The 22,079-nt window shown below is 44.7% G+C and overlaps 1 protein-coding gene across 1 annotated transcript in view; it reads left to right on the plus strand.

Moving 5' to 3' along the window:
- Positions 1-1,319: 1,319 nt before the first annotated feature.
- HCN4 (hyperpolarization activated cyclic nucleotide gated potassium channel 4) overlaps positions 1,320-22,079 on the plus strand; it is a 92,720-nt gene continuing 71,960 nt past the window's right edge. Inside the window, exon 1 of the mRNA XM_080350900.1 lies at positions 1,320-2,108. Within this exon, the coding sequence (XP_080207026.1) occupies positions 1,405-2,108 (704 nt within the window). The 5' untranslated portion in view covers positions 1,320-1,404. The remainder of the gene's footprint in view (positions 2,109-22,079) is intronic.

Below are 22,079 nucleotides of genomic sequence, written 5' to 3' on the forward strand. Positions count from 1 at the left end.
GGTGGGGAGAGCCCACGCTCTGCTCCTTCCCATCCCTGGCATCCCCGCTCTCCTCCTTCCCATCCCCATCCAGCCTCCCGCAATCAAGCGGGGGAGCTCTTGGAGATGCTGCCTTTTTTATTTTTTTGAATGACTTCTACAGATCCAACCCCGCAGGGGAGAAATAGTAGCGGTTTGCATGTGTAATGGGGAAGGAAAGCAGCAGAGGGAAAAGAACTGTTCCAAACCTTCGGTGGTTTGCAGACAGGTACAAACCACGACGTATTTCCCAGCAGGCAAACTTCTGCTCGGAAAAAAAACACAGTTCCCACACCCCTGCTTTGCATGCAGCTGAGATTTTCAAGGTGAACCGCTGTTTTTCCTTTAGGTTTGGGTGTGCCCCTTCCCCCAAAACCCCCTGAGGCTTCACAAGCAAACCCGCAACAAAGCAGCTACGACTCCCGAAGGAGAAAGGATCATCAGCATCTAAAAGCCATCTTCGTAGTCTTTTTTATTTCAATGTTTATGATGCTGCTATTTTTAAATTCACGACTGCCTGCTAATTTTTGCTGTTAAGCCGAGGCTGACACTAAGCCTGGCAGCAAAGCCGAGCCGCGAGTGACTTTAGCTCAGCAGTTGTGCAGCGCCAGGGCGCCGCGGTCCTTGCAGCCCGGCAGCAGCAGCAGCGATGCGGCGCCGTCCATCCCCACACACCCTTGGCAGGCAGGCGTTGCCCTTTTAAGAAGCCTGGGTGCTGGCTCAGGTAGGCAGAGCCTGCGTGCAGTAGTCGCTCCTATGGCAACCCAATAGAACGGGATCGCTTCATGAATATTCCCAGGAGCTGGGGCTGCATGAGGAATAAGTGATGACAGTGATGTAAGCAAGCGGTGGCTGCTGCAGGTTGCAGTTCATTGTGTTATTGGCCGGCAGGTTGAGGAGTTTGGAGACAACCGGGCTTGAGCTTGGCTTTCCGGATGATGTCTGCCCGCCGGGAGATCCAGCACATTTGCATCTCGAAGCCAACATGGCAAGGCGGCTGCTGCCGCTGCTGCCGCCCTCCCTCGCCTTCCAGCCAGAAGTGTGTGGCTCTCCTCTAGACTTCTTGCCCGGTGCGCTGGATTGGAGCAGACAGGGATTGCAGTAACACTCACCAAGGGGCGACAAGCAGCAAGTAGCCAAATCGGGACAACAGAGGAAGGGGGGGGCTTTTTTGCCTTCCTTCTTTTTATTTTTCTTTCTCCTTCTCCTCTGGATGCAGAGCCTGTGGATACCACAGTCTGGTAAGGAGATGACACGCCAGTCTGTGGTCCTTTTAGCCCCTTGAGCTGGGGGCAGGGGCCTGGGGGCAGTGACAGTTCCCTTCACTGGGCAGAGCGGGGGGGGGTGTCTCCTTCTAACTGAGCAGCAGCAGCAGCAGCACCGGCCATGGACAAGCTGCCCCCCTCCATGCGCAAGAGGCTGTACAGCCTGCCCCAGCAGATAGGACCCAAGGCGTCGATCATGGACGAGGAGGAAGACAGCGACAAGGACACCCGGAGGAAAAGCATCAGGCTGAAGCCGCTGCCCTCGCCCTCTGCTGGGAGCACCCGGGCGCTCGGGGGAGACCCCAGCAGAGGTGGGGACCCCGGCCTCTTGGAGACGGAAGCCGGCAGCAAGAGTGCCAAGACCAGCACCAATGGGGACTGCCGCCGCTTCAAAGGGAGCCTGTCCTCGCTGACCAGCAGGCACCTCCACGACGCGGCCGAGGAGAAGAGGCTGATCGGTGGGGAAGGGGAGCCGGCCTCCCCCTGCGAGGACAAAAGCCCCCCCGGCAGCGGGGAGCTGGAGCAGGGACTGCCAGCGTCCCCACCGCCGGCGTCCCCGCCGGAGCCCCAGCAGCAGCCCCCCAGGGCTTGCTCCTCTACCTCCATCAAAGTGGAAGGAGGTGGAGGATGCGACCAGATCACCCCAGATGAGGAGCAGAGGCTGGGCCAAACCGGTTTCATTCAGAGGCAGTTCGGGGCCATGCTCCAGCCGGGGGTCAACAAATTCTCCTTGAGGATGTTTGGCAGCCAGAAGGCCGTGGAGAGGGAGCAGGAAAGGGTTAAGTCTGCCGGGTTCTGGATCATCCATCCTTACAGCGACTTCAGGTACAATCCCCCCCTCCTGGCCCATTCAAAACTACCTGGCCTGCCCCTTCCCCTGCCATGTCCATCTCAGACCTTTCTGCACAGAGCACACACCCAGACATAACTTTCCTTATTCATTTCCTTCTCAGAGGAGCTGGAGGACACATCTTAGATCTGCTCCAGTCAAACAGTCTGCAGGTTTCATTTCTCTTCAAGCTTAATTTTAGATTCCTCACTCTATCATTAATTTTAAATTGTGTTTTTAGAGCAACAGCCAGTCTTTTGCTTTGGCTTTTTAAAAGGGAAAGCCTCTCCATAAGTTCAGTGTAAATGGGGAAAGATGTTTCCACCTGATGCACAACTTTAGCCTAAAAGCGTCTCTGCTGCCTAACTAGTCCTACGTCTCCAGTTCAGAACAGATGATCTGGTTGATTAATGTTTCAGTTCCCATTTCTGTACCTCCAAGTCCTCTCCCTTCTCCTTCCCCAAGAGTTAGGGGAGGATGTTGCCACCGTTGCTGTTCTGTAGGGCTTCTTACTGCAGCATCGCTTGTGGGGAATTGGTATGTGCAGGGGATAGCGGCATCATTAAGAAGGAGCTTGACACCTTCAGAGTCTTATCGAGAAAGATTCTCTCTTTTACAGATGTAGATCCTTATTTGCAAAATTCATTTGGACAGGGAATAGTTAACATTGTCTTTATGAAAGCAATGGTTTTCTTGCACTCAGCAACATTTCCATGAAGGTTAATAAGGAAATTAACTTGTAAACCCTAGAGCCAATTTTTGTAGAGTTCTGTGTAGCAGAGGGGTTGTGTTTGGATATTTCTGAGTAAAGTACTGTCTACTGCACAGGTGAGTTGTCCTCTGCAATACATATGTAAAGTACTGCAATCAATAATTAATTACTTAGTGCAATCAACGGCTAAGGTTTATTGCTTCAACTTTAATTACAACTGGCTTATATCTCACATTTAAAAGCACACAGTAGAAGAACATTATTCAAACACGTATCTGTCATACTGCATGATTTTATTGAATTCTTGGACTCTTGAAGAAACCTTGCATTATTCCCTGAAACACAGTTAGCAAGATAATTGCAGGAAGGAGTTCCGGGATGGATTTGGGTGCCCAAAACCAGAAATGCCAAACCTTTTGACACTACCTTTTATGGATTTAGCAAGTAGTCCGCACGCTGAAGAGATTCAGCACTGGCACTGAGCAGATTCCTTAATATTTGCTTGGATTAACAAATGTTATTAGAAGGCTCCGTGAATTGGAAGACTGCACTGTCGTTTGAATTCAGTGCATTCGAGTGTCCCAAGCGCACAGCTGACCGAGCACATGCGGGTTTCCAGCAGCTACATCATGATACATAGTCCTTGCAAATAGAACCTTATTGAAACTCAGATTGAAAAGGGTTTAAAATTGCCTCCCTGTTGCGAGTGATCAAGTAGTACCTCACAAACACAGTGAAATGCGAGAGTTATTAGCTTTATAAAGAACAAAACCAATTTCATTCTCTTAGCTCTAGATCTTTGTATTTGCCCCAAGTCTGGAGTTAAAAACTAACTCCTCTGCTTTCTTGGGTTATTCTACCAAGGTGTTTCCTGTGTGTCACACCCTCAAGGCGTTTGTGGTTTAATATCTGGATTATATTTGGATTTATGACAAAGTAGTGTTCCGTTTTCATATCTTTTATATGTCTGTGTAGTGGGTTTATTCCATCTTCATGACTACGCTTTCAGCATAGAAGCAGACTGGCAAACTTCAGTAAAAGGACTGTAGCAGTTGCTGAGGTAGCCACCTTGCCCAAGGTGAGATGGTCTGAAGAGTTCATTTTTTTAAGATTCCTAGTGCACCTGTGCTTATTCCTTAAAATGGCAGAATAAATTAGGAGGTTTTTAGTTCTGAGGTACTTGGCTATAGGGCTACTCCCAGTCTTACACAAAGGAATGAAATACGTGGGCGAGCCAGACTCTCCCAAGCCAGCTGACCACACTGAGTCTGCTAAGGCTCAGATGTTCCTGTGTATGCAGTTATATACGAATGCATGTATGACTTGTTAGTATTAATAATAAAATCCTCCCCTTACGTAGCTGTGCAATTGTGCAGAGAAAGCGGAGTGAGTTGGATCTGTGTGCCGTGGTGCAAGAAGCTCTCTGCTTGGGGTCAAATTCCACGTAGGCTGATACCTTCCCTCTTGCTGTTTCTTCTAAACTGATGCACACAAATGCCTTCGCCCTCCTACTGTATATCGACATCAGATGGGGCAGTGGTATTGATTGTACAGCGAGACATCTGAGGAGAGCAGGAGGAGCTGCTGTATGGTCAGTACATGGATTTTCTGGGAAACTTTGTTCGCTCCTGTTTCTAGGTCACTTGCAGCATATCTGTTTGAGTATGAATGCTGCTTAGAGAAAACGTGTGGGCTTCCATGAAAAATGACCTATGAACAACGGCTGCCTTGAAGGAGAAGAGTGGGAGCTTCCCCGAATTCTGTTCGGGTTTTGTATTCCCCCCTTCTCTGAATGCTACTAAAGCATCTGTCTTGGAAACAACTCACATGAATCTGAGTAACATTTTTTGACCTCTGAAATGCAGCAGATTGCACCAAAGAGCAGATATTGTCAAAATATTTGCAAAAGCTATATCCTTGACCCAAAGGACTTTTATTTTCTGCTTTGCAAATTACGCAGTGTGATGCGTGATTGTTCCTTGTTACAGATGGGTGCAGACTCTGGAGAGTTAGGATGTTGTAAGAGGCACGAGTCTCCATTATCCTGCACTGTCACTGAAGCCGTGCAGCATTTGGTGTACAAGTTTCAAGTTAATATTTCAATATTTAGACCCAGATCTTGTTTTCTGCTTCTTTGGAGAGAAACCAGTTTCACCTGTGAGAATGAGGTGAATGTCCAGGTGCTTTGGTAGAGCTCCAGACCTCGTGGCTTCTGTCTCAGTGCAGCTTGAGATGTGAAGCTTGGGACTGAACACTCTAGCCCTATTTACTGGAGCTTGATTCTGCTGTGAAATGCCATTGGTGTAATTCCTCCAACTTTATGGAGCTGCTTCTCCTTTGCACTGTGAGAGGAGTTCCTGGTTTAGAATAGAACAGAGGTTTTCATCATAGTCTCATTAAATTATCATTTTAGCATCTAATATGGCTAATTTCAGTGGCAAATCTATGACCCTCCAAGAGTAAAGCAGATTAATATAGATTAAAGCTCTGTTGATTTCTGCTTTTAGTCCATTGTGAGGGGAAAAGACGCCAAATGACCTTTATAAAAACCAAACTCAGTGCCCCTGAGTACTCCTGACTAATGCAGTGGACTAGTTCTAGAAGCACTTAAAAGGTATCTTAGCAATTTCTAATGAAAATAAGAATACCAGCTCCTGTGCTGAGGTGCAGATGTATGTGCCAGCTGCTTATTTGCATCTGTGGTTGATGGCACATCCGTGCAGAGCTGGACTATTACCTAGATCAAGATTTATCTGTGACTTCAAAAGCTTTTTCACTGGGTAGGTAGAATTGTAACTTATTGCTTAGAGGAAGCATTGATCCAGGAAAATTGGTTTAATCAAAAAATTCCAGACAAACAATGATCTATCTAGTCCGTAGCTGACTAAAACATATTGGTTGTCGCTGCTATCCAGAATTGCTTGCAAAAAAGTGTAGCATGCTGCTTTTAGAAAGGCCTGAGAACAGATATACTATCTGAAGGACCAAAACAGTAAATATAACTGCACATTATTCACTGCCCAGTAATCTATTAATTTCTTCACAGAAAAGAGAAGCGGTTGCCTCCTTGAAAACAATGGAAAATTTTCCACTCGGTAACAATCCCAACTTCAGATTTCAGAATTTTTCTTTTCGCTGGTCTCTCTTAATTATAATATTTGTCTGCAAACAGATCCCTTTTGCATTTGCTTCCCCCGCCAGAGCCTCCTATCTGCTTGGGAACCTGGCGAGGTTTCTGTGGCACCAAAACAAATAGATCTTCAAGTGCAATGTATAAAGTTGGGGAATTCCTGAAGAACAAAATCATTTGCTTCCCTTCATGTCTGGACTTCTAGGCAGTGTTGTTCAGACTGCCTTCTTGTAGGGAATCTGGGAAGTTTACTAATCACACTTCTAAATACTAAATGAAATAGCACTGGGAGGATTAAGCAGAAATGGGGAAGATGCCTGTTTACCTTTTCCGCTCTCCTGAGCAGAACTGATTTCCAGAGTGCCTCATGGAGTGCTGCTCTGTCTGTGGAGATTGTTTTCATTCGTCAGCTTTGCACTATTTTGTTAGAAGGATAAACAATTTGTGAAGCGTGCAGCATTGCTCACGGACTTCAGCAGTTCACTTGGATGGGCGTTGCTGTTCCTGCTCTCAGATAATAACGCCCTTTTCTTTACCTGCTGCTCGTGTCAGCCTGCCCGCATTCAGATGCTGCCCACAGTGGCAAACCCTGATCTTGTGACTTGCCCACTGCTCATAGCAAAGGAAAATGAAAGCTACCCATTGTGTGAGCCTTATGTACAGCAAATTGAAATTCTGGTTCAGTGAAACCTCTGAAGGTCGGGGAAACAGTTGCATTAGTAGCAGAACCTGTGCCTGTCAGTAGAAACAAACTACAAAGGGTAGATCAGGCACAGGTTCATTGGTAGGCAGCTTGTAGGCTTGGCTGTCTTCTTCTCTTGTTCATGCTGATGGCAGTTGCCTCAAAATAGTGTGAGGACACTGGTAGCTGAGGAAGGGGAGATGCTTTCTTGAAGTCAGATCTTGCTGTCTTTACTGCAGATGACTTTTCCTGCTGATTCCCAGGGCAGTTTTGCTGAAGCAAAACTAGGGGATCCAAACAGGAATAATATGAGGGATAATCATAGAACAGTTTGGGTTGAAGGGACCTTCCCAGCTCCCCCAGTGCCACCCCTGCCATGAGCAGGGACATCTTCACCAGCTCAGGTTGCTCAGAGCCCCGTCCAGCCTGGCCTGGGATGTCTCCAGGGATGAGGCATCCACCACCTCTCTGGGCAACCTGGGACAGTGTTTTACCTCCCTCATTGTAAAAAATCTCTTGCTCGTGTCCAGCCTGAATCTCCGGTCCTTTAGTTTCAAACCATCATCCCTTGTCTTACCATAACAGGGCCTGCTAAGAAGTCTGTCTCCATCTTTCGTATAGGCTCCTTTTAAGGACCTGGCACTTCGCCTTTTTGAACCTCATGAGGTTTGCATGGGCCCGTGTCTCGAGCTTATCCAAATAAACAGCATGGATTTGACCTCTGTTGCCTTTAGTGGACTACAAATCAGGAGAAGCATCACAGTTTTGGGACGATGAACTAAGGAGACCAAACTAGTGCAGCCATACTGTCCATATCTATAGGCTGGTTATCACAGACATCATGCCGTGGTTCACATCATGAGTCAAAGGATAAAAAAATTCCACACTAGATGATCAGTGTGGGGATATAGTTTTTTTGTATGAGACAGGTTCAGTTGCTACAAAGGGCAGCGTTTGAAAACAGGATGGCTTCAGTAAATGAAACACCTCAATGTATCATCAGAATATGTTTTAAGACTATAATTGTATATTATTATGGTATTTTCGTGTATGTTCATGTGAGGAACATGAGATAAAGGAGTAAAAGTACTAAAGCAAGCATTGGGATGTAAGGAAGTGATGTGATTAAGTTTTTCTGCATAAACTTAATTCAGGCCCTTTGTACGAATCTCTGCCAATAGATGAACACATTATCACTTCCGCAGAAGCCCATGTCTCATTCAGTGCACACAGTGATGGTTTCTTTGTGAAAAACTACGTAACATTTTCTCCATCTCTCCGTGTATTTATTTCATCTCATTCAGATCATATTCTGAAAAATACAGGTTAATTTCCTCATGGCCTTTTTTTTTTTTCTTTGACACTTAAAAAATATTCAACTATAACAGCAAAAAATGTTCATTTTGCTTCCTGACACCTGGGGTAGGGAAAACTGGTACCATCATTCCCATTTTATAGCGAGGTGGCACAGACTCCTAGAGATTAAGGTCAAAAACATCCATCGGCTTGGTGTAGTCAATTTGAGGACCTGTTTTGCAGAGTACGTAGCATTACGTGTTGTATCTAACGTTCAAAGTTCTGCCTCTGTGGGTGCTCAGTAAGAAATCAGACATCCCTGTGACCCAGAAGACAAAGGCACAGAGATAACTACCTGTTTTAAGGCTAATGGGTGTTTGAAGAGGATTGGGACGTTCTGATTTGGACCATTTCTTAGGCTAGCTTGGTGAGCAGCCAGACTGAGAAATAGACATGCCGATCCCACCCACCCTCTTCCGAAGCCTCGGTTTGTTATGTTTGTTAGTTTATCTGTTTATAGCAAAAAAAAAAAAAAAGAAAAGAAAAAAAAATTATTGCTGTAAACAATGACATAGTGTTCTCTTTAATCATCACCTAAGAATATTGTTCTAATTACAGTTTTGGATTGAGCGATTCGCCTGACACCTCTGCAGGAACTTTTTGGCAGAGATGGAATCTCCAGGGCACCGCTCATCTGCCTCAGCCATCACATCTCATTCTGCAGTTCCTTATCTCTTACTGCAAACCTTCCAGATTGTGCAAGAAATGAGCTCCTATAGAAAATCTCTTTCCTGCACACATCTGCCTCGAGCCCTTCCTCTCATCTTGAAGCGGGCCCGGATTCTATGGGAGGAACTGTTTTGCATCGTGTAATGACTGTAACACAATATATATGTACAGCTAGCATCCGTCCTGCTATTTCATAACCTCCACTTTTGACTTTGCAGTATAATTATTGATATAGTGGCTTTGTACAGTTGTTAGGGTTTTATAAAATAAATCAGTCCTCGTCCTTGTCATAATATCATCTCTGGGTTCGTTAGCAGGTAGGGATCTTTTTGAGGATATGCTGCACTACCCTCTGCTCTGAATTAAGCAATGGCTGTAGCAAGAAGTTATGGCATAAGAACGACGATGCACTAGATTCTTGGGTTACTCTCCAGGCTTTGAAGGGAAACATATCCTGCTTATTACAAACTCTCGCTTGTTTTCTCCTCAGTACCTAAGCATGACGCCTTCAGCCCCACTCTCTCCAACCTGTTGTTTTCTCCATCCCTCACTTCAAGTTCGTGTTTCTTAACCCACCAGGTCCATCTCCATTTTCTGGGCTTCCCGTGGTAGGTTTCTTCTCCAGCCGGTCCTGGATCCCAACACCAAGCTTTTCAGCTGGTCACTGTTTTCATTCTCACCTTTGTTTTTAGTACTGCCTCTCTTCTCCACCCCGCTCCCCATGTTCTCCTTTCAGAACGTTGCGCTTGGCAATTCATTTAGTCCAGTTTCCTCTCTTGCCAGTCTCTATCCTTACCCTTCAGGTTTTTTTTTCTTCTGGGTGGGTCCCCCCCAAATTAGTTTCCTCTCCTTCTAGATATTCTTAGTTGCTATTGTCCCTCTGGCTCTTCAAACAATCTCAGTTTTCTTGGTCCCTGCTTTCCCTCTTGATTGAAGAATGGATCATTTTGGCTAGTAATTTAAAACCCTTCCACACGATCCCTCTTTCCATCCTTGAAGACCACCAGCCCAGCAATATTTAGACAAACTCTACCCATTTTTTTATTTTTTAAAGTTGAAATACCTGTGTCCTTGGAGCTAGATGTTTCAAATGATGAATTTGTATAGAAACACAGTCCCCACTGCATTAATGCAAACCAGATCTTATTTGATGGAAAAATGTGTCTTCTAAAGGTGTTTATTAGTAGGCACACACAGAATCAGTGCCGGAATTGTCAGTACTACGGTAAGCAGGTAAACTGAAGTGTTTGGTACAGTGTTATTCTGGTTAGATAGCTGTGCTAGTGCTTTCTGTCGCACTGAGTTTTTTCTGCTGTAGAGTCACTGCTGCTGCACTGAAATCCATTTATTATACAGATAAAAGAGTGATCTTTGTCTGCAGATAACATAGTGTCATTTTAGCTTGAAACCATTGAAATTTGTCTTTGTTTCTGATGTGTTATGAGCATCTCATTAGCAAGCCCATGAATCCCTCAGTTTGCTTTTGAAACCAGCTATCTGGGCTCTCATCTCTGCCAGAGCACAGATTTCTTCCTTTCTCTTATTTTTAAAAGCTGTGTTGGTGCCAAGGCAGTTATAGGTCAATTGAGTTATTGTTGGTTCTAATTGGCACTCTAACAAGCTATTAAATCAATTTACCTACAGATGAATGTCACTCAAAAAGAAAGGTGCCAGCTCCTTCTTTATCTTTGGGAACTTGAAAAACAACAACCAAAAAATCACCCCTAAATGTTTATGGCACGAGGCCTGTGGCTGAACAAGGTCCAGGCTGTTGTGTGTGCGCAGAGATGAGACGATTTGCAGACCTCAAGGCAAAAGGAAGAGTTAAGAAAATCACCAACTCTGACAAATGCTCTTCTGCCCCTTCCATGGTTTGGGGTTTATTTCCCTGTGTGGAAATCTACATCCTCTTCTCCTTTATGGATTCCCAGTGTCCCACATGCAGGTGTGGTATCCACAGCCATCTTTCAAGTCAGGCAGCACCTGGCTGGGGACATCATTACCTTTTTGCTGTGCAGTGATCTATAACTTCATGATATTTACTTTGTGCTTAAGGAGAGTTGTTCTGGTGAATAGGAGTTAATTTCAAGTTCTGTTCTGAAACATTTAGGTAGCCTCTTTGTCTAGCAGCAATACAGTGCTCATTCCCACGTTGTCTGAGCATTTCTTAGTGAGACAGTTGTAAAATAGTTGCTTTTCAGCTTACAAGTCCGGACAAGGTTTCTTCTCTAAGCCACACTGCAAATCCTTCCTGGGGTCTCCAAATCAAAGCTGCTTTATATATTACAAGCAGCAAGAACTGCTCAGGTATCCTTGCTTTTTTTGGTGAAGCACAAGGCAGATGAGAACGCAGCTTGGCTTTGTGCAGCTCTACAGCTCTGCAGTGCTGACAGCACTAAAACCAGGGGTTTGTCAGCAGACAAAGCCGTGAGGACTTGAGAAACACATGAGAGAGCAGATGTGTGCTGGGCTAACAAGGCGCTATCATAGAGACCTTTTTTCTGCCCCTTTTCCTTGTTGAATGGTTTGCTACCTGGGAAGTCCCTTTACAAATTGAAATTCTTCATTCCATGCAGTATATTCATAGTGGCTGACATCAAATATGGTCACCCCATGCCTGGTATTAGCACCAGACTGTAGTAAAACCGGGCTGTTGACTCCTAAAGAGCTGCTGCATGCAGCAGGGGAGGACGGTGCCACTGAGAGCAGAGAGATGAGCATCCCCAGGGGAATTCCAAGGTCAGCTCTAGGCCCCACCACTTGGACATTAGAGGGGCACAACTGCTTCCCCAGCGATGCGCAAAAGCTAATCTCATTCGTGGCGACTCGTCCAAATGTGCTAATTAAGGATTTAAATCTCTGCCTCTTTGAATGGAGAGGTTGTCTGTGTTTATGCACCTATTGTTAAAGAGCTTAGAGGCAGGGGAGGTGCTGCAGATTGCCAGTTGACGGTAGTGTAGCAGCTATAAGTCCTTTTTTTTTAATTTTTTTCTTTTCACCGCTGTGCCTGGGGTTCTTGTGACTGCCAGGAAATCAATACTTGTACACTGAGTAACTCCTCATCCCTATACACAGCTCCAATGAGACTGTATGCGCGGGAGCTCTGACGGGATTCAGTTTTCCTGGTCAGAGGTGCTGAGCGCTGGGGCAGTGTGATGCTCAGTTCCACCCTCTGTGTGTTTTGGGGATGGAAATCCTAGTGAAGTGCATTTGAATTTGTCTGGGTGTGGGAAAGAAATGTCTTGCAAAGTTATCAGCGCTCCAAAGCTTGCGAGTGAGATAACAGCTGCATTCCAAAGACTCGGGGACTCCACATTAATAGGTCCTTTCCTCCCAGCCATTGCTTCACACGTGATTTCAGGGCGATGCTAACTCATTGCAGCGTTAACATCATCCGTACCCCGTGCAGTGTCTCATCTGCAAAGGAGCCGTGTGTGTGTCTCTGGGGAACAGGGGAAGCTTCGCGGGTTCTCCCCACTCCGTCCACGTTTGTGACCAGGCTGGGGGGACGGGGCAGGGACAGAGGTGTGGGCTGAGCCAGCGCAGTGACATCTCGGCTCTCTGCAGAGAAGCAGAACTTGCATTAGGCATAGCGAAGCGGTGCAAAGGTGACGTTTTCTGGCAGTGTCAGGCTTTGGACAAGCTCTCCCAACAGTCAAAAATGATAACAGAAAAGATAATGATGACTGAAACTATGCAGCTTTTTTAACAATAGCAAACTCGCTTTCATTAAGCACAAATTCTTGATGCTTGGTGTTTCCCCCTTTGCTTTAAAGCACTAATACACACACAAGTTATACTTTTGTTCATAACAAGAGCAATGTTGTTTTCCATCCCTGGTTTTCTGTGAATTGTGGGGATGGCAGGAAAAAGGAACAGTCTAGACTACAGATCATGGTCTGTTCTCTTTAATGCCTGTACAAACCATTTGTATCATTCTTCCATGCTCATTTAGCTGCTGATATCCTTTGAATTATACACAACATACAACGAATAGAAGGACAAACTGGAAGGCAGGTCAGACATCTAGTTTTGACCCTACGACCCATCCTCAACAGAATACTCTGTACCTTGATTTCTCCAGCTTTCAGAAGGGGGTGATGGTGCTGCCAGGGGCCATGGAAGATGCTGTAGAAGTCTGAAATCTTGTAATGTAACAGAAGATGCCAGAGTAGATGTCAGCAAGGGTGTGGTTAATATCTACAAGGCAGTTTAACGAGAATTTCTTCATATTTATCCGTTTCTGTGTACTGCTCTAGATTCGGTTAAATTTCTTTGCTAGGTCTGCAAAAATGAGTAGATCCATATACTGTTAAGTGATTTGTGAATAATTGGTCCCTTTGTCTTAATAAGGAAACTGGTTACCAACACTTGTACAGTATGTATTGTGCAGTATTGTGGGGCACGTTTAGAACTAGGTTGGTAAAAAAGATAGAAAAAGACCTGCATGGGTAGGGAGACAAGATGAATTTTACGTTTTGTATCCGTAAATGAGAATGGTACAGCCCCTGCATGGGGTTTCAAGATGGTCTAAAAGGAAAACGTTTCATCTTTTTCTCAGCGGTCACGTGTACTGCAAGGTGTGCTACCCTTTTCTTTGAGAATATGTGATTGCTTGACTTACGCACACACTCCTGAATAAAAGGTCAGGCACAGGAGCTGGCAAGATGTTTGTCCATTTCTGTGGTGGGGCACCTTTAGAAAGCAGTGTCTAAGCTCACCAAATGTTGAATCTTTCGGATAATCTGTTGTGACCCTTGGCTTTTAGTGCAAAGACATGTGTGCTTCAGGTCATGCCAGCTATGGTTAAGGTGATACGCTGTGTATGCCATGGTAAGAGAGCAGCTAGGCTTGTTCCACAGTTGGGAGCTGGGACAAATGCCTGGGTCTAACACATACTTAAATACCAGATTTGGCAATGACTGTTGGCTCAACCCCGACTGCATTTGGAAAGGTTCTGGTCCTTACTTTTGCAAAACCTCATGTAAAGTTAGGTTGTTCTCAGCTTCTCTGGCTGTATTCCTGTTGTGACTGAGCTCCTCTGCTGCCTCTTAGTACCACAGGCACTCCTGTCATCTGCTCCTGATCCATCACCCACATGGGGCAAATTCCTCCAGCTTCTTGTCTACACACATTGATTGAAAGTGGTGCCAAAGGTTACTTCTGCTGGTTGTGTGCTTCTTTTTCAGCACAAAGAAGAATTTAGGCTAGCACTGGCAGATGTAGGTATGGCCTAAGGCTCCTGCCTTTGAACAGGGGATCTAGAAGCCTCATCTGCAAGTAAATTCACCCAGCAAAATCTGCACTGCAGACAAAAAAAATATTTGCCTTGACATCATCTGCCCTGCTCTGAGATCCGCAGTCAGGAGAGCAGTGCACAGCTCTCAGCCTTTCTAGCTCATTAGAATTAAGGCTAAGCTTCATCATGAGCTAATGCAAGCTGTTCCCATCCCAAATAATTGGCTGCTTGATGGCTTTGTGTCTGTCTAACCATCACGGCATGTGGGTGGATGTGTTGTGTGTGTGCAAATGAATCTGCTTGGGAAATGAATACATAACATCAGGGGTGCATCTAATATTATAATACAATACCTTGTGAGTGATGTGGATGTGAGAAGAGTAAAACAGAGCTGAGCGTGTCAAACATCTGTACAAAGATCACTTTCCCTGATACCACAGGAAGGTGATTCCCAAGTCCAGACCACCACTACCCCTTGTTGGCTCTTGCTCCCACCCTAAAACACTAACAATGTCTTTCCAGTCCAAAATTTAAAACCATGGGGAAAAAAAAAAGCAGTGACATTTCTCAAAAGCTCAGTCTCCCAGTCAACACAACCCTCTTTGCAGGACAGAGCACCCCATGGTGAATAGGACGTGATGGAGGTGTTGGCTTGTCCATGGAGATGCAAGACAATGCGTATCCATGAGCAATAGCTGCTGGAGACACGAATGTACATCAGTCATGCATGACTTGGGGAGTCGGGAGATGTAACCCCTCTGGGACTTGGCAGCTGTTCTAGGATATTATGTTCACAAGGCTGAGCTGTTCTTAAACACTTCCTCTAGTGTAATCATCACACACACATTTTCTCAGTAATGGCAGGCCATCAGCTTTTCTTTCCACTCCTCTTAGATAAGATGTGCAGAGACAAGCTGTGAAAGAGCTGAACAAGATGCCTTGACGTTAGTCATTCACATTTCCTCAGCTTGGCCCACAAATAAGCCTTAGGCCTTGCTTGCTGTGCACATCCTTGTGGCTGGGGATTTTTTCCCATGGAAAGAGCACCTCTTTCAAGTAAGGACAGATAAGCAGCAACTTGTGCCTGCCCCGTACTTGGATACTTGGATCTGCAGTCTGGTTAGGGAAAAAGACATATTGTCAGCTGTATGTCAGGTTGGAATGGCTAAAGGTGGAGCATAGCTTTCGTACAGGAGGGGAAAGAATTCTTCACAAGCTCTTTGAAAACTTCTTTTTCAAAGGAAAAACATATACGGTCCTGGTTAGCTCAGAACGCAGAAGGGAAAATGTTCCACATGAAGTAGTTTTTTAGTGATATGAACTACCCTGATCATTCAAAATCCATGGCTGTTGACAGAGCAGCCTACTAGCCTTATAAGCAGCCAAATAATGCTGTAATTTTAGTACAGTTTAAATGATGCGCTTTTTATTCATACCCTGCCCTGAAGCACTAGTTGTATGTTCTGCTATGTACTGCCTTGCTGCTGTGTTTCACCCCAGCGTTAGCCGTGCTACAGTGCTGGGTAAAATGTTTTCTCCGTATTTTGGGGTTCTTGTGGATGCAGAAGGATAGATCATCATTTCTTTGAAATGTCTTTTTATTAGTAGACATATGGAGCCAAATTCCTTGGTGAGACTCCATCGCACCTAGTGGGAGTGACACTGAGAACCCATTTCAATCCTTGGAGCTACTTCTGGCCTGTCTCTCCTGTATATGTACCTGAGAGGCACATACGGGCACTATGTCTAGCACATATTGCACTACAGTGGGAGACATCAGGTGATGTTCACATTTGGATGTTTGTGGAATGGATCTTTGAAGCAGGATTTAGTGAGGATAGCTCTCTCTTGCTGCTGTGGAAGCATTTTAGAGCACTGAATTTTCTGCTCTTTGCCTACCAAGCAGCTATTTCTGATTCAATGATATCTTTTGTAAAGGAGATCCCTAATTTACGATCTGAATATCTAATGAGCTCAAATGTTTGAGAACAGAGATAATCTGCTCTCTGCTGTTCCTGAGCTCCAGCAAAAGACCTTGTGCTGTTCCCCGCTGAAACCAGGGAGCGCTGCGGATGTTGGCTGGAGTGACTTGCAGAGCTTTTTCCAGGTACCCTCGGCACTCAACCATCTTTCTATTTCTCTTTCTCAGCCTTCCCGTTGAGTGCCAGCCAGTTGGGCTGAGTCATACCACATATATTTCTGGTGGGATGAATTTGAAACTACACAGAGGAAAACCCTAGCCTTTGCCTAACTACTAATCTTAAACAGAAGGACTAGATTAGCTAAAAAGAAGAAAAACATTAAGATAACATAATCAAGCATTATTGAAGTGCACATTTCCCAGCTCATTTGCATAATATGCTCGCACATCCCTGCTCCTGTCAAAATCAGAGGTTAAGTCAGTGCCTGCTACAGTGGCCTTGAAATTGGGTCCTGTATGTGTAGATGTAAAAAAAGAAAAGTATATTTCATATTTTAGAGAAAAGGGCTTTTGAGAGTGTGTTCTTGTGTTGCTTCTTGGGAAAGTTGGAATTCACTGAGACATTGCTGCCATCCTGGGTCCCCAAACCAGGGCGGGGAACTGATTTGCCTCTAGGCACCACGAGCAAAGTATAAGACATCTCTTTTATTTTAAGACTCAAAAATCCGGAATAGTCTTTTGTGGCTGTAACTTTCAGTATCCAGAGCATGCTCAGGTTCTTTTGGGGTTTCTTCTTCCAGCCTGGGGACAAGTACATCTTTCTAGAGTGGGGAGGAGGGCTGTGGCATCCACCAAGTGCCATTGCTCATCTTGCAGTTGGACATGCTTCTCTGGGCACAAATAGACCCTGTCCTCACCAAAAGAAGCAAAGAAAATAGAGAGAGCTCTGTGATGAGTTCCTGTCTTCAAGTAAGGGGATTTAAAATTTACAACAGGATCAGGTAGATTTAAAATAATCACTTACTGCTCATTTGTCAGTGGAGTCTGCACCTTGAAGAGGCAGGAAAGTGCTCAGATATCACTGCCTTGGTGTAGCTACCTGTCCTGCTTTCCTTTTGGTAATTGTTTACTGTGTCAATAAAACTACTTGTGTGTTTCAGTTATACCTGAATTTTGTGGGAATGATGTTGATCACACATCCAAAAATCTTTAAAGAGAACCTTATTTCACGTTCAGTTTGTAGCACATCTAAGCTTTGATGCTGAAGTGCAAATACAGGGGTTTTTTTCTTTATTTATTGGGTTTTCATGACTATCATATCTTCACTGTCCCAACTGTTTATAGAAATGGCTTTGTAATATTTCTGTGAAATAACAAGGATTTATATTCCCATTTTATGCCTGGAAAACTAATATACAGAGAAACTACATTATTTTCTAGCAAGTTGCTCACAGAATCCGAACTTGAGTTGTGTAGGCAGCACAAGTCGTTCCTCGGTGACAGGACTGCCCCTCTAGGTAAGATGGGAGCTGGGCAGACTGGAGCCTCCTTGTTATGGATTGATGGAAAATGGGCTGCATCAATTTGAATATATTTCTGAAACAACTTGTTTCTGGCAGGTTATTCATTCTAAAAATATATTTATTTATAATTGCTGAGAGGAATGCTTAATGAATTCTTCCTTCCAAAGAACAATTAATCAAAGAAATTATTGAGGGCTGGCACTTGCTCCCCCAAGGCTCAATGGCTGTGTTCCATTGACTTAAATAGTGATGATCAAGCCCAGCCCATATTGGAAAAGATTTATCTAAGCATTTTTTTAATGGTGCCCATCACTATTAGTCTGGATGTCTCTGGCAGAAAAGCGCTGTATATATTGGAGGAGCAGCACTGGACGTTACCCTAGTGTTACCGCAAGCTGCTGTGTTTTGGAACCAGCGTTTTGTATGCTTTTTAAAGAGAGGTATTCTGCAAACTCCCATTGATTGTAACAGGGATTCGGAATGGTGAGGAGAGGCTGCAATTAACTTGCTTGAGGTTTCTTGACTGGAGCAAACTGCTGGAGTGGACTGCGAGACCCTGCAACACAGGTTAGAACTTTGGTAATGGAGAATCCCCTGAGAATCCCCACCATACCACACAGATGTGCAAAAGAAATTTGCAGCATGTCCTGGAAAGAGCAGGAGAGATCTGTCAACATCCTGAGTGTTGGCAAAAGACAAGATAGGAGTTCACTGAAGATGCCCAGATCCTTTAGCAGCCATGTCCTTTACAGGAGAGTTACGTAGCATGTTCTATGCCACACAGAGGGTGAAAAGCCAGTCTAACACCAATCTGCCAATCTAACACACCTGCCAATCTAACACCCCAAATCTAGCCATTGAATTTGCAATACTCTCTATAATTGGTGATTCAAAGCATCCTGTGTGGGTGAAGAGTGGGTCTGACTGTATCATTTCTAGGGGATAATATATTTTAAATGTCCAGAGTTTCTGGGTCTTCTATCTCAGAGCTTGCACCAAGTCGTCCTCATTTTTCCCCAGGTCTCCGTCTGCCCTTAATCTTCTGCTGAGTTTCCTCATTTCAGGTAGTTTAATGCAGAAATGTTTGTGGGGACAGCAAATAATAGATTCTCAGAAACCAAAAAGGTCTTTGGAGCACAGCGACTACTTGCATAAGGAACTGCCTTTCTGTGGAGCTGAGTTGTGAGCTGAGTGTCCTTCAGACACTGGAGTGGGTGTTAGGATTCCTGGGCTCTCTGGACCTGCATGTGAGTGAGGCACTTGGGAAATGCTTGTGGCTCCGTGCCTCAGTTTCCCCGGCTGGCACATGCTGATGGTGAGACTCGGCCACCTGCCATAGAGTATTTTGAGGTCAAAAGGAAAAAATCTCTTGTGAGCTACATAGTGTTTCAGTACATGCAGTAATTAATTCAGCATCCGATGTTTGGAGCGGATAGTGGATTCACGTGGATGCCTTAGATAAGCATAGCCTCAGCACAGTATGTTTCTTCTGAGACCTGAAATAATCAGAGGCAATTGGACTTTTTTTTTTCCCCTGAACTGCTGCATTTTTAGATGATGATTCATCTCTTGTCTGGGGTCTCAGGTACCTGAATAACCCCGAGATCCCAGCAGCATTAGTCTTTTTGAGGATTCACTGTGCTCCAATCCAGCCTGAATAACTCACTGCAAACAGGAATCTGATGTTAGCAGCAAGAGAGTTGGGAAGGAAAAATATTTTCTGATTTTGAAACTAAACCACACGTGACTTGGGAGTGTAAATGGGGAGTGAACTCTCACTTCCAGGTCTTCTTCCCCCTGTGCTGCACAACCAGTAGGTCTATGGTGAAGTGTCCTTGTTGGAGATGAAGGCTACACGCAGGGAAATGTTCTGTCACTTCAGCTTTCTCTTTCCTCAGTGAGCATGTGGTTTAGGAAGTTTTGAGCCTTTGAATGTGATAATTCCAGCAGACTGATGAAAAGCCTCACACTACTTTCTCTTACCTCTCTCTGGCAGCGTTTTGGATTCTCATCGTGCCATTAAGCGAGAAAGGTTAAAGTGTTTTCCCCTGCCCCAGCTGGCATGTCCAGGGCTCATGCAGAGCGGTAGACATAAGCGTGCATGGGTGCTCAAGTCTGGCAGATGCCGTTGCTTATCTCAGATATAAATCCCGGGAAGTTTAAAAGTTGAAGAGACACTATGAGAGAGCACGTGTGCCTTATCCTGCAAGCAGAGATGTATCTGAGTAAATTGCTTCATGTAGCTGGATCAGGCTCAGATCTGATCCATCCTCAGGCACAGGAAGCTCTTCCTCTCTTTTTCAGTCTTTCATTGTAAAGTAGCTGGATGTAACTGGCCAGCTACTCAGCTAAATGACATAGATCTTTGTCTCTTTGCTTAAGCCCACTGGTGACCTGCTGCACAGACGGTTATCCTGGTGGTGCGTGGTTCAAAGGTTACGGTGAGTACCCCAAACCTGGGTCTCTAGGAGCCTCTGTGAGAGCCTAGATGTAATAAGAGACCACTTTCCATCTGGGAAGACTGGAGTTGTGATTCCTAATGAACACCAAGCCGTGGCACAGCAACACCTAGGAGGAACATTTTTAGCAGTCCAGATGGCTAGAAGTCTTTCTCTCAGCCTGGCAGATGACTTAGCTACCTGCCGCATGTGTTGTCACCTCTCTGTGGACTGCTGCAGAGCATGAGGGCTTAAATATGTCAACCCAAAGGAGAACAGCTGGCAGAAAGCCGAGATACGTCCCCTCCAATGTCTCCCACTTTCTCAGCTGCGATTCTGATCTAGTTGCGTGACTCATGCCATCTCTCTGCCGTGTTTTAGTCTTAATTTTAGTAAATTTGGGTTCCTAGTGGTGAGGCTGATATCCTCATCTCATGTGAACTCACATTATGTTAAGAGAGCCATATCAATACTAAGTAGTTAAGAATCTGGCCTGTCATCCTTGTAACATACTGAGAAGATAAGTTGGTGGAAAATACCTCTTACATCAGTTGGTGTCATGTGTCCTCTGCCGCTCTTGCAGTAGCATTTACACTGAACTAATAGACATACCTACATGTATCTGTATCGTCTATATAGATGTAAAGTTTGTACGTGCAGCACCAAATACTGTAAGTGTGAGCTGCTGTTAATATTCTGGCAAGTAAAGGTGAAAGATCAAGCTCAGAGAAGTAGACTTTGCAATCTCTACCTGTATGTCTCCCAGAAATTGGAGTCTGCGTGCTCTGAAATAAAACACACTCCCTTTTCTTTGTATCCTTGGGTACAAATCAAACTCTTGGCCCAATATCACTGCTTGCTGAGACAATTCAGAACTCCCTGGTGCAGATCCACCTTTCTAACAGACTGCCCAAACATGTGAATTTGAGTCATCCGAGATGCTGGATATCAGCCAGGGCCTGGACTTCCTAATGTCACAACTTAAGCATGTCTTTAGGCTTTCGTCCTTCACATTCCGCAACGTATTCATGATGACTTGGAAGCTGCAGCCCTTATTGATCGATTCATTCTCTACAAGAACAACATATGGCACGTTTCCATGGCAATAGGTCCCCCTGAAGGGGCTTCCTTCCTTTCCTCAGTTTATTGGTCTTTTTCATTATTAAATCATCGGAGATAAATGCACACAGAGAAGGGTCAATGTCTGGATCAATGGACAGCAAGCAAAAAGGAACTTTTCCATATTCATACAAACGAGAGATTTCAGAAGATCAAACAATGCAGAATGGCCAGGCCCTTAGCATGTCAGTCTCATACATAATATATTCTGGGAGCTTTATGGAATCAATACACATTGAACACCTTGAAAACCTTTGGGATTCAGAGGAGGGGGTGCAAAGGAGGGGGCTGTCAAGACATTGATGAGTGCAATAGGGTGGGATATGAAGAGAGGGTTGAGCTCTCTGCCCTGATTTCCTTCCAGAAGAAACTTGTGCTAATACAAGTCCCACTTTATCTTCCCAGTGGTTACCTCCAGCCACTGCTGCAATGAATTCCCACTGCAAAACAACATATATCTGACCATCTCAGTGGTGCTGGGAGCACAATAATAAATTGTCTAGGTTGAATGTGTAAATGTTCTTCCTTTGGGCCTTCAAAGAAGAGAGAGAATAATGTTCCCTACAGATAATACCCACAAAAATTTCACTGCTTTTGCAGCTTGTTACAGGTGAATTCTTCGTGAGCTCGGAATAGCTGCATCAAGGCAAGTGAGAAAATATTACTGACGCTGTTTTTAATGAAAATGGGATATGTGCTCTGTTGGCCTCCGTACTCTAAATTTAGAACTGGAACAAACAAAATCTCTTGTGGCTATCTCTGTTTCTGTCCGTGTGTGCTCCCCAAAGGGAGAAATGAAATCTTATTTATTTTTACCTTTCTGAGAAGATCAGATTCTAAGTATAGATTTCAGATACGGTTTACTTTGTTAGGGTGATATCTGCAGGCAGGAAGGCAGGAGTTGAGGAGAGTGGTCAATTGACTACTTCGTGCAGAATCCACCGTGGCTTTTCTTATTCTTGAGACATGTTTATGTTTCAGCATTATTGGCAAAGAAGTGCAGGAGCATATTGTTTCTGTGTGATACAGTATGTTTGCGGACCAAGGATGACGTGTAAGGGTTCCAATACATTTGCACTTATCAAATGGCAGATTGCACATAAAACTCTTGAAAATGCATGTACAGTTTCTATTAGACGCACTGCAAGGTTGATTTTACAGATGAGACATCCAGAACT

This window comes from Nesoenas mayeri, assembly GCF_963082525.1.
Source record: "Nesoenas mayeri genome assembly, chromosome: 11".
NCBI lineage: Eukaryota > Metazoa > Chordata > Aves > Columbiformes > Columbidae > Nesoenas > Nesoenas mayeri.